Here is a 12,017-nt window from a genome sequence, read left to right on the forward strand (position 1 = left end):
GATCAGATATTTCTCCTAGTTGAAACTGTATGAACTGTCCTGTGATATTATGGGGCTTCCATAGTCCATACATGTAAGTTTTGATAGCTGGCTTTGTCCTTCACATCATTTTGTATGTGCAGGAAAATATGGGCTCCAAATATGGTTAGTTTAGGATGCTTAAATTAAAAGGAATTACATGACTGATGTATTCACACAAGTTACTAAGTGTTGCCGTACTAAACAAATGTAAGTAAATGATGAAATAAGGACACAGATTATACAAATAAATATTTTTATTATACAATAATAGAATCAAACAGTTCAGATACAATATACCCCTATCTACAACAACTGTTATCTGGAATGGTGAAGGTCAGGTTGAGGTCTGGAAGGCCAAGTAAATTTTCAGAAAGACTTGCTTGTAGCACTGCTAGACAGACAAATCAAACATCTTATGAAGGATTTAACAGACTTTGCAATAATGGTGCACTGTTCTATTGTGCAGCAACACCTGCATAGATATGATCTTTATAGAGTAATGAATGATCAGGAGAATATTTCCATTTCCATCCTCACCACAAATTTCAGTGTCAGACATTTTCAACATTTTAACAAAAGGAAGAATATTTACATAAGTTTCTATATTTAAAAACAAGCATTGCGAACAGTTTCAGATTTAGGCTCCACCGCCATCCACTCAAACTTAGAAATGCTAGATAATCTAATGTATGTTTAAAGATTAAAACTTCTCCCTTCAAGCGAGCAAATAAAAAAAGTATTTATCATTTTTGTTTAATTATTTATTACATTATTTAATAGTTGTCCAAAGTAAGACAGACGTCTTAAAAACAGTGGTTGGTAACTCTTCACAGAGTCAGAATCACTTTTTTCACAAGTAATGTGGCATCTTCTAGTCACCCAAATGATCGTCCACATCACTGATGACCTGGAGCAGACGAAAACACAAAGCCAAAAGACCAGTGCCCAGCAAATCTCCCAAAGCTGTCAGATATGGAATAGAAAAGCTGTCTGGGTCACGACCATATCTCCACAAGCAGTGTACCATCCAATCGGCAATGCACAGCAGGAGAAACACCTAAAAGAAAAAACATTAGTTAAAATGATTAGCAATCTACTCCATAATAAGGCAATGATAATGATGACATAAACAAAATCCCTTGACAACTGTTTTATACCTGTGTAAAAGCTGCTGCTAAGTAAAGAGCAGTGAAGACTGGTGTTGGGATTGTGTGACCACCTTGCATGAGGTTAATGATGTAGAGAAAGAGAACATGACCTGGGATAGCCAAGAGAAGCAGCACCTGAGATGTCCTGCTGTTTGGACCTGCAAATGTACAATATCACAGCATCACAGGATTATTATAATGTTTATTTCAAATATTGCTATGTATTCCCTATTTTGTATCGCTGTAGTGTTGGTTTGTATTCTAGGGATTTGCGTATTCATTTTTCAAGGAGGAAATGTGGAAAGAAACAGGGTGACGAAACAGAAGGCGCTTCACACAGTCCTGAAGTATATGTTTGATATCATGTCTGAATAACACAGCATATAACATAAGAACTGTATCAGTTAATACAACAACCAATTTACGGATTATTGTGAAGGTTTATTTTGCATGCTCTCTATTACAATAATTTAATAAGAATAAGGAAAACAAAAAATATATATTTCTTCTGAAATGTCATGTTTATATATTAATCTTCCACTTTAGTGTCTTATTCTGTTTTATGTTACAGCAACTCTTTATAGTATATCGTGTATAATATAATAATATGTACTTAAACACTGGGCTTAAAATGAGCCTCATCTCCCCCTATATTCCATTACATGCTATCTTGCAATAAAACAGCCAGTGGTTGAAGCGTCTGTTATCATTGTGATATGTCAGCCTGATGCAGCTTTTCACACTGATCCAATAGCACCACCATGTGTTTATATTTGTATTGCAGGCAAAAGGAAAAAAGTTGGGTTTTAAATTAAAAGAGAAACAAACATAAATCAGTCTGAAATTCATCAATGAGCTTTTGAATAGAGATCACAAATTCCTAAAACTGTTTTGTAGGGACTGTTCACCATTCTACCAAAATAAATTCTCTCAGATGGAATTTTGATTTATAACATTGTTAATCTTCCAATAGAGTTGGTTAAATACAGTGACATGCAAAGTTTGGCACCGGTGGTCAAAATATTTTTCTGTGAAGAGTAAGCAAGTAGATTATGAACTGATTTTAAAGTCAGGTCAATTTTAAAGCTTTATAAATAATCTAAACAATCTTTAAACAATCAGTAGCATTCCTCTAAGCAGAACACTCTGAAAATTAGAATAACTGAGGCCCACAAAGCAGAAGAAAGCTGTAAGTAGCTTGTTTCGTTTTTAAGGTACAGTGGCACCATATGGAGGTCAAGCTGAGGTGTGTAAGACTGTAGTGCTGGTGAACTACCGGAAATGTGGACCATCATCTGCACAAATGTAACCAAATATCATCAGGAAAAAGCTTTCATGCATCCACACCATGAGATTCGGCATTATATGTTTTTAAAGAAACATCTAAACAAGCATGATACATTTTGTTCATTCTTTTTTTCTTTTACCTTTGCCATAAAAGGTGCGGAACGGACAGTAACAGCTTTTGGTGTCCTCAGGCAACTTCCCCAAGGAACACGTAGAGTGAAGGTATGTCGCTATACGACTTGACTGAATGGCCACCAAGTTACCACCAACACCTTAAGAGTACATAAATTGTTGCAGTTAACATTACAAATACTATACACACAGAGCTATGTATGATATCAATATCTGGAAAAATCTATATATACATTATCACTAATATGATTACTCCCCAAGACAAAGAGAAAGTCAAGTTCATTACTAAATTCACTAACAGAGTTAAAAGATTAAGGGCCGGTTTCCTCACCCATATTTAGCCTTAACCTATACTAAAAAAAACATACCTAATGTCTAGTACCCTGAGAAACTGAAATGCTGATGTTTTCACTGACCATTAATAACAGGTGTGTAAACCACGAGTCCCATTAGATTTGGATCAGTCATGGCTCTGTCCAAAATGAGTCCACCCAGGCTGAGGACATGCAAAAGGCAAATTTACAACAATGAATCTACAGACAACCAGACAACATAATGTAGTTTTCTAAATTTATCACTACAATACTTTCTTAAATTGGCCAAAACAAGCACAATGTCAACCGACATCATCAAGCATTTTATAAGTGTAAGATCAGCAACTATATAAAGACTCAGAGATGTTAGATGCATTAAAAACTAGCCCAAAACAATGTACATAATTTTCCCACAGGTTCGAACTCACTAACCTGCTGATAACCATGGCTGTAATTATGGGCTCCCAACCACAATACAGCAGCTTGCGGCTCTCTGTGTGACGAAATGACATTATAACCCAGACTGGCGTCAGGCATAGAAAGAAAGCACACACCACATAGGCAACATAGGGGCAGCGTTCTAAAGAGAAAAGACAAATCACATTGAAATATACATTGAAATACATAAAATTTTGATGTAAAATAATTACATAAACTAACCTCAAATTAGAAAAAAGTTTGAACAGTGTGCAAAATACCAATAAAAATAACTTATTTTGGACATTATGGCCGAAAGATATTTTATGTGTTTGTCTGGTAAATTTATTTCCGGCCTGCAACATATTTCAAAAACGTAAATTTATTATTGCCATTCCTTCTCACCACACTTAAAAGACATTTCAGTGTCGAGTATACTAAGCAAGGAAGCATTTTAAAGTGTTATTTTGTTCCATTCCTCTGGAAAACGCATTTTACAGTGTGTAACAGCACCCATATCCTCTACTTTCATAGTCATATCTTTGCAATGTGTGCAGTGTGTGCTTTTGTATGGTTTTGTGTCCTGTTGAAAAATAAGAAGATATTGCCTTAAGGGCAGCTCACATCATCATTTTATCCAAAACATTATGCAGAAAACTGATTTGTCTGATCACAAGACATTTGACGTCCTAGATGCTTTGGAGTCCAGTCAATGCTGCTTTTGGATATGGTTACCATAAGACTTCTGTTTTGCACAGTAATGATTTAAGTGGCATTTGCAAATGCAACTCTATATTGTAGCGCTTGACAAAAGTTTGCTAAAATAATCCCTGGTTCTATAAGCTACTGCTGAATGATGGATCTTAATGCAGTTTTTGATGGTTCTAGATGTTTTTATGCAGTGAATTCCTCCTGATCCTTAGAATGGTTTAATGATATCGTGGTTTTATTTCATTTTCCATACTGTCCCAACTTTTCCTAATTTGATAAGAAAATATTATTTCTCTTTTTACCCATACAGTTGAAGAACCCTTGACTTATAACAGCAAGCAGTCCTAGAGTGATGAGGTCACCAAAACTGGCTGCAATTGGTGTTGCTATGTTATCTGGGTTGATGCCTGCTCTCTTTGAGCCAATAATTACTCCCACCATAATGATACCTATGGGAAGCAAAAGACAGTCAGGTAAGTGGCCCTCATCCAATAACAAGCACGTTATTGCACCAAATATAACAAACCTCACAGCTCATGCACAGTGATCTGACTGCAACAACATGAACATTTGTTTTGCATGCTCAAGCCCTATGACATCTTGCTCGGAAAAATCTAATGACTGGAACCCACAAACTTAGCAATAACAGAAGTCATAGAAGAACAAAATAGTTCCCAAAGACAGCAGCTGCTGGAGGAATGATATCATTATGGACCATGTATTTAACAGAACAACCCATTTTGCATTGTAGACTTTATTGCAAATATTGTGTTCTTTCCTTGCAATAATGATGCTGTGAAGGCTGTCACCACACTACTGCAACATAACAGTGCTGCATAATTGATGACAAGTTTCTTGTCCAGAACCCATCCCAGCGCTGAGGCTGCCAGTGCAGCAAGGAAACCCAGGCCTGTGGCCTGAACCTGAGGGAAAACAAGAGGCATAATATATAGTTATAAGGTGAGTCTGCCTTCATCCAACAGTATATACAGTATGTAATGATACAAATCTTTGGTGAATAATAAAATGACCAGAGCAAAAATGTGAATTGTTGAGAAACACTGTAAAAACAAATCAAAACCTTTGCTAGCTACGTTTACCTGCTTGAGAGCAAGATTTCCAATGATCAAGTTCCACTTCTCTTTAGATGAGTTCATTTTGCCAATATTCACCTGCAAAAATTATGCATCAGTTTCAAAACATTTAGGAGATATTCAAGTTGCCATTTATTTACTATTTATTACTATCTACTAGTATTATAATAGTATCTTTTTTAAGATAAAAGATAATATTAATGAATAAAATAATTCCTATTAATCTGAAAGTAGGGATGCACAGAATATTTGACAAACAAAGATGGCAAAAAAGCACTTTTGGTGTTTGGCAGAATAAGTGATAAGACCAAATAATTTATATGGCACAAAGACTAATTTAAGGTAAATGTATGATGCTTTGAAACTTAAAAAGTTTTTATTTTTATCAAAAAATATTTTAAATGGTTTAGTAATGGTTTCTTCTTAAATTAATTAATTTATATAAGTTTATATAGACGTATTTATTTAATTCAATGGTGAAAAAAGTGGCACAATTAATGTAAACTTGCAAGAAGCAAAATATGTTAGTATTCGGCCTTCAATATTCATTCTGGTGCATATCTACTCTGTAGTGTATTTACTGCTATTATGGAATGGAAATTCTTACCTAATTTTTTTTCTCAATTTAGCTAAGCCAATTAACCCACCCTCTTACTAGGACACTTGTGATGCTCCAGGCACCAGTAGACTAGCACATGCCTCCTCCTATACATGTAAAGTCGGCCACCGCCTTTTTTTGTACTGCCGGCATTGCAGCTAGCAGCACAACAGCCAGCTCGCTCAGAGAAAAGCACCGGATTCCCATTTTTAATACATCAGCCAACAGATGCCTGTGCTGACCAGTGTCAGAACAGAAGTTATGCGCTCTCTCTGGCTTCAGTCATGCTCTCTTAGTCTCCGGGTTAATAAACATTAAAATTACAAATACCTCTCATTGGATTTTCCAAAATAAACTGTACATTTCACTGATTGTCACTAATGTAATTATTTATTGCTTTATACATTTGTTTTGACCAGCTTGCTTCTCCAAATTCACATTATGTGTCAATTGTAGCTAAAAAAAAATCTTATGACGCCGTTGCTCTGCTTAGGGTCTATTGGGTATTCATCCACTGGAACAGGAAGATGTTTAAGCTTAGCCACAAGGGCTGTTTTCCTCACAGCACAACGCTAGGTTTCACACTGCAACTGAGATCATGTGACAGAGGACAAAGAATACAAATACGATGTGTCATACCAGGAACCTCACTGAGGCAACAGGAAGTAATTTCGAGGAAACATTTAGTAGACAGAGCATACATTTCACATTTTGAATACACGGTACTGTTGGTTGCCAGATAAACAAAGTGGTAACAAGACAGAACATGAGAGAAGAAAGAGGCTGATTAAAGAGAGAAGATGGTAAAAAAAAGGGCACAGTGGTATTAGGCATTATGTACTCACCGCTGTAGACAGTCTGGATGCCAGTGTCATCTCCAGGTTCCCTTTTAGGCCAAGTAAAGCTGGCACCAGGATGAAAATCTCTGTTATTTTCTGAAACACACTCCAATGCTGCCTCGCCAACGAAAGAGAAATCTTTTACTAACAGATATTCTGTAGTAATGCAAAGTTTATTCTTACCCCCTTTAAAGCTTATACTCACCTGCACTACATCAAGCAGCATGCCAGCCATCACAGTCCCTAAACCTGCCAGGAGGAATGGAACCAGTATCTGGAGTACCATGACACACACTGATTCATTTGGCTTTGACTGAACACAGACTGGCCGCTGTTCCTCACACTGCTGTGGAACAGGGCCGGAGACATTTGATGTCCATAGACGGCCATTAGAAAGCAAGGGATCTGATTCAGTCAGCTCCTTGGACACGTGGCCATTGATGCTCGGGGTGAACCCTTTGGATCCATCAGGTCTTCCATCACACAGAGAAGGCATAATCTCACACTCAACATTACTGGCCTCTAACTCAGTTAATTCCAAGTTTCCGTTCTGCTGCTCGGGGTCACTACATGAATCCATGGTCTATATAAAACCTTGTTAAATACTCAAAACCAAATGGGGTTTCAGTGAAACATTTTGAGATACAATGAAAAATATTTTATCTGAGTAAAAATTAGTTATTATAGTTTTAAAATCTTTGTATCAAAGTTTTAATATGAGGATCAGTAATGAATGATGAACTGTTTGATTAAAACTCTTCATAATAGTTTTTGTAATGAACAGCATCCATCCTGCAAACACAGACAGACAGTAAGAGTAAGAGTAAAGTAAGAGTCAGAAAATGTTGAGATTCAGACAAAGCATGTCATGACCAGACACCATCCATTAGTTTCTGAGTAATGAGTAATAATTACTGAGTAGCATGTGCTTGTTCACTTATTTTCTTTGCCCCTCATGAGCTTACAGCCCATTACAGCATACAGGACAAAGTGGACCTGAGATCATGTCTCTACAAGAAGACATGGGCAGCAACTATTAACAATTACAGTAAGCAGCAAAAAGAGTCACTCTAACATAATAACAGTCATTCAGATGCCCTCAAGCCACATTATGGCAGTACAGTATTTATACAAAAGTAGGGAATACTCATTGTTTCAACTAAAATCAGGTTTTCTAAAAAAGTTAAACTTTTTTTGTTGTAGTAACTGTCTTCTACTCTCCAGAGAAGGCTTTCTGCTATATTATGATGTTGCTCATTCGTTTAAAGATTTAATTGCATTCAGCGACAAGAGCACTATTGAGGTCAGGATGTTGGATGATCACTACCCCACCTTATCGCCAACTTCCCATCTCATCCCAAAAGTATCGAATGGAGCATCAATCATCATTCCAGAGAACACAGTTTCACTGATCCACAGCTCAATCCTGGGGGCTTTATACCCCTCTAGACCAGGACTGGCTTTACCTATGGTACCAGTTGCTTTAAGTTTATCTGCTCCAGAGAGTCCTATTTTATTAACAATACTTTTATACAGAGACTAGACAAGTCAGGAATGAGTGCTGTCCACAAGCATTTGGACACTATGGTGCATACTGTATATGCATTATATATACACATTATTGTACATACAGCTCTGGGAAAAAAACAAGAGACCACTTAAAAATTACAAGTTTCTTTGCTTTTACCAAATTGAAACCTCTGGAATATAATCAGGAGGAAGATTGATGATGACATACTATCAAACCAAGCAGAACTGCTTAAAGTTTTGGCACCAGAAGTGGCATAAAGTTATCCAAAACAGTGTGTAAGACCGGTGGAGAAATGCATGAAAACTGTGATTAAAAAAAACAGGGTTACTCCACCACATACTGATTTTAGAACTTCTAAAACTTACTGAATATGAACTTCATATGAGCAATAATTGAAGCTATGCATCTTTTTTTCATTTCCTGCAAATAAATGCTCTAAATGACAATATTTTTATTTGAAATTTGGGATAAATGCTGCCTGTCGTTTATAGCAAGACAACAATAAACAATCTATGAATAGCAAAATCAGAGAAACTGATTTAGAAAATGAAGTGTTCTCTTCATTTTTTTCCAGAGCTGTATATACACTATAGAGTGTATATTAGAGATGCACCAAAAGAACAGTTTTGTCCGAAACATGTTTCTTCATAGGTTTTCATTGGTTTGTCTATTATTTTAACAATTGCCTAAATGAAATAGCCTTAATATATATTGTCTTGTTTGTTGGTTTGTTGTTCAAAGAAACAGCAATTGCAAACCTACAATCACAAATATGGAATGAGCATGAGTAATTTTTAATATATAATTAGATTGTGCTTATTTGGGTTTTTCATTTATTCAGCCAAACACAAAGTTCATTTTTGTTGATGTCCGACAAATTAATTTGGTTATATATTCTTCATGTTGACATACAAATATCAAAAACAAAGTAAATAATCTGAAGTCAATTAAAGTCAAGTAATATACAAGTAAAAATATATAAATCCATATAATATAAATCTAAATAAAAAGTTAGGCTGTGTAAATCATGTACATAATTGTATATAACAACTTCATATCAAATTGACATGACCACTTACCTAAAGAAAAAAGACCAGCAAAACGAGACAAGAATAAAAAGATAACTCCTTCCTTTCCTCATGCTACTCCACCAGCCTGCTCCTTCTCCTGACAACAACAGGTCAGCGTGTTTTAAACATCTGCTGTAGGGGTTTGTTATGGCAAATAAGAATTTAACACACTTTATAAAAGAACTAAACTTATTCATACAAACACTCTAACAACAGAGAGCAAATTAACAAATTAGAATGACAAAAATATTCCATAGAAAGTCCTACCTACGTGACAGCCGTCCCTCCACGACCCGCAGCTGAGCGGACTGGCAGAAATGCTGAATATGTTGAATGCCTCAGACAGACACGAGAGGGTGAGTGGTAATTATGGTATAGATTAAGTGTAAGTGCCTAAATTCACCACTTGGCGGACACAGAGAACTCAGTGTGGACGTCCTCCACAGGGTTGCCAGGTCAAAAAAAATAAATACAAGCACAGGCAAAAACCAGAACCAGTCATCAAAAGGCCATTAACCTATCCTACATGTGTCTGCCTTTGGATTACTCCAGGATCAGAAGGTGGTCATTGTATCTTCCACAGTCTGCGAAGTATCAAAGCTTTTTGTTGTCTTTGCTACTAAGGACAATTATTTGTTAGCTTAGCTTAAAGCATATTTTAGCTAAAAAGTATACAACATTGTCAAGACATTGTCTACTTTTGCTACTTTGAGACTTCCTTGGCGGGCGGCACGGTGGCGCAGTGGGTAGCACTTCCGCCTCCCAGCAAGACGGCCTGGGTTCGATTCCCGGGCGGGGGGACCCTGGTCTTTCTGTGTGGAGTTTGCACGTTCTCCCCGTGTCTGCGTGGGTTTCCTCCGGGTTCTCCGGTTTCCTCCCACAGTCCAAAGACGGCACGTTCAGGCTAATTGGAACTTGATTGAAATTGCCCCTTAGGTGTGAGTGTGTGAGTGAATGTGTCTGTGTGTCTGTCTCTGTCTGTCTGCCCTGCGATGGATTGGCGGCCTGTCCAGGGTGTATCCTGCCTTCCGCCCGATGCCTGCTGGGATAGGCAGCATCTATGGGGCCTAGATGTAAGATTAAGGCCCATTTCGGAAGTACAACTTAGTCCCAGTACAAGGCGTGTACAAGGCCCTGGCCAACCAGAATCCATCTAGCCCTTATTCCATCCATGTGAATCCTACATGAGCATGCCGGCTGGGTAGTATATTCTTTTGTTTAAGTTTAGTGGTTTCCTAGCTGGGCACGTTTTTAAATCAAATGCAACATGCCTGTTGGTCAGCAAGCTTACCAGTTTATGGGAATGTTCAGCAGGGATTACTTTTTAAGGAAGAGAGCACTAAGTGTGGACACCAAAAAAAATACAACTTAGCTACCTGACAACGGCCTAACATTACTTCTTTCTCTGTTCATGGTTGTAGGTTTTTGCAAACATTCTGTTTCTGTTTGAATCTTTATTTTCCATCGCTAACGCTTTGAAACAATATTAGACTCCAGCGTCATAACTAATTTATTTGTGCACATTGGTTTTTTTTTTATTGTGTTGATTGAACATTTATTTAAAGGTATGGTTTTGTATGATTTATATTAAAATTAGAATTTTTAAAATATGTATATATTGTTTTATTCTATCCCTTAAGCCTGTACTACCGTTTTAAGGTTGTTTTTTTCATCATCATAATCGTAATGTAACCAAAAATAACATTTACTCAAAGTTCCTTAGGGATCACAAACATTTTAAGGGTTAATCAGCAACAGTGTTAGGAATGAAAGTAAAAATGACAAGTAAATGTAACTATTCAGCTTTATCAGATGGTGTTTAAACAAATCTAGTGGATGTTGAACTTTTACTTTAAAAAACACTGCGAGCTTTAGCCCGGAAATTCAAGAATACTTGAGCAAATCATGGGACCGGAGAGCAGAGTGCTGTATTTACGCCGCTGTCCACCAGAGTTGCCAGGTTTGCGGTTTTACCGCTCACTTTGGTTTGTTGGGAAATCCAGTCTCTGGTAAAATTCAGGGGAGACGGGTGCGTTTTTTTGGGCTACTTTTAAAATTACCAAAAAATAAAAAAACAAAAACGAAAAAATATATATTGCTAATTATGTTACTATTAAATGTTCTTGATTGGGATATAAAATTGTTTTAAATTAACTTATTCAGACTTGCCAACCCAGCTGGCATTTTAACGTTGAATAAATGTTGAATCAATGTTGATCAACGTATATGTTAGGGTTGAATCAACGTTGTTTTTGAAAAGTGAATCAACGTTGATATAGCAACATTGTGTCAGCGTCATACATTCAACCTTAAACCATATAAACCATAGCTCACAAAGATAAGAAAATCCTATGGTTAACAAAGTGTTAACAATAAACTCACATCACTGCAGTAAAGCTGATGTGACCAACCAATCTGATTCAACATCTGATCTCAAAAACACTAAAACAGTAAAACTAATAGAACATGAACATAGGATTGCAAAACACTTTTCATTCCTCCATCCAATCGTTTTTAGAAATTGTATGGTGATGAAATGTAAAATGCTGATTCAAAAGGCAGAAGGTTGAGGACATGTTGATTCAACGTTAAAATGTCACCGTTAGCACAACCATTGAACATTAAATGTTGATTCAACGTTGAAACAACATCAACATACATTACTTCAGTCATTTCAACTTGAAAGTGCCAGTTGGGAAGTCTCCCGGAAGTTCCGCAACGGCTCCCTGGCTCCCAGTTTTTTAGTGTGGGTGGGCAGTGTTTTTGTCCTCCTGGATGGAATACATTCAGGAGCATGGCTCCCATGAAACCTGGCCCTGAAATATTTTTTTGCAAATTGGGATGTCTGCTAATGA

The 12,017-nt window shown here is 36.8% G+C and overlaps 1 protein-coding gene across 1 annotated transcript; it reads right to left on the reverse strand.

The window, feature by feature from the left end:
* Positions 1-257: 257 nt before the first annotated feature.
* On the reverse strand, positions 258-9,878 carry slc41a2a (solute carrier family 41 member 2a). Its single transcript, XM_049474577.1, has 12 exons — positions 9,430-9,878; positions 9,172-9,259; positions 6,767-7,353; positions 6,568-6,675; positions 5,131-5,202; positions 4,812-4,953; positions 4,333-4,482; positions 3,335-3,482; positions 3,005-3,084; positions 2,597-2,728; positions 1,179-1,327; positions 258-1,078 (listed from the first exon to the last, which is right to left on the reverse strand). Exons 3-12 carry the CDS (start codon positions 7,139-7,141, stop codon positions 893-895), a joined length of 1,542 nt encoding a protein of 513 aa, XP_049330534.1. The 5' UTR covers positions 7,142-7,353; positions 9,172-9,259; positions 9,430-9,878; the 3' UTR covers positions 258-892.
* Positions 9,879-12,017: the final 2,139 nt, after the last annotated feature.

Source organism: Astyanax mexicanus, chromosome 2 (assembly GCF_023375975.1).
Source record: "Astyanax mexicanus isolate ESR-SI-001 chromosome 2, AstMex3_surface, whole genome shotgun sequence".
NCBI classification, from domain to species: domain Eukaryota; kingdom Metazoa; phylum Chordata; class Actinopteri; order Characiformes; family Acestrorhamphidae; genus Astyanax; species Astyanax mexicanus.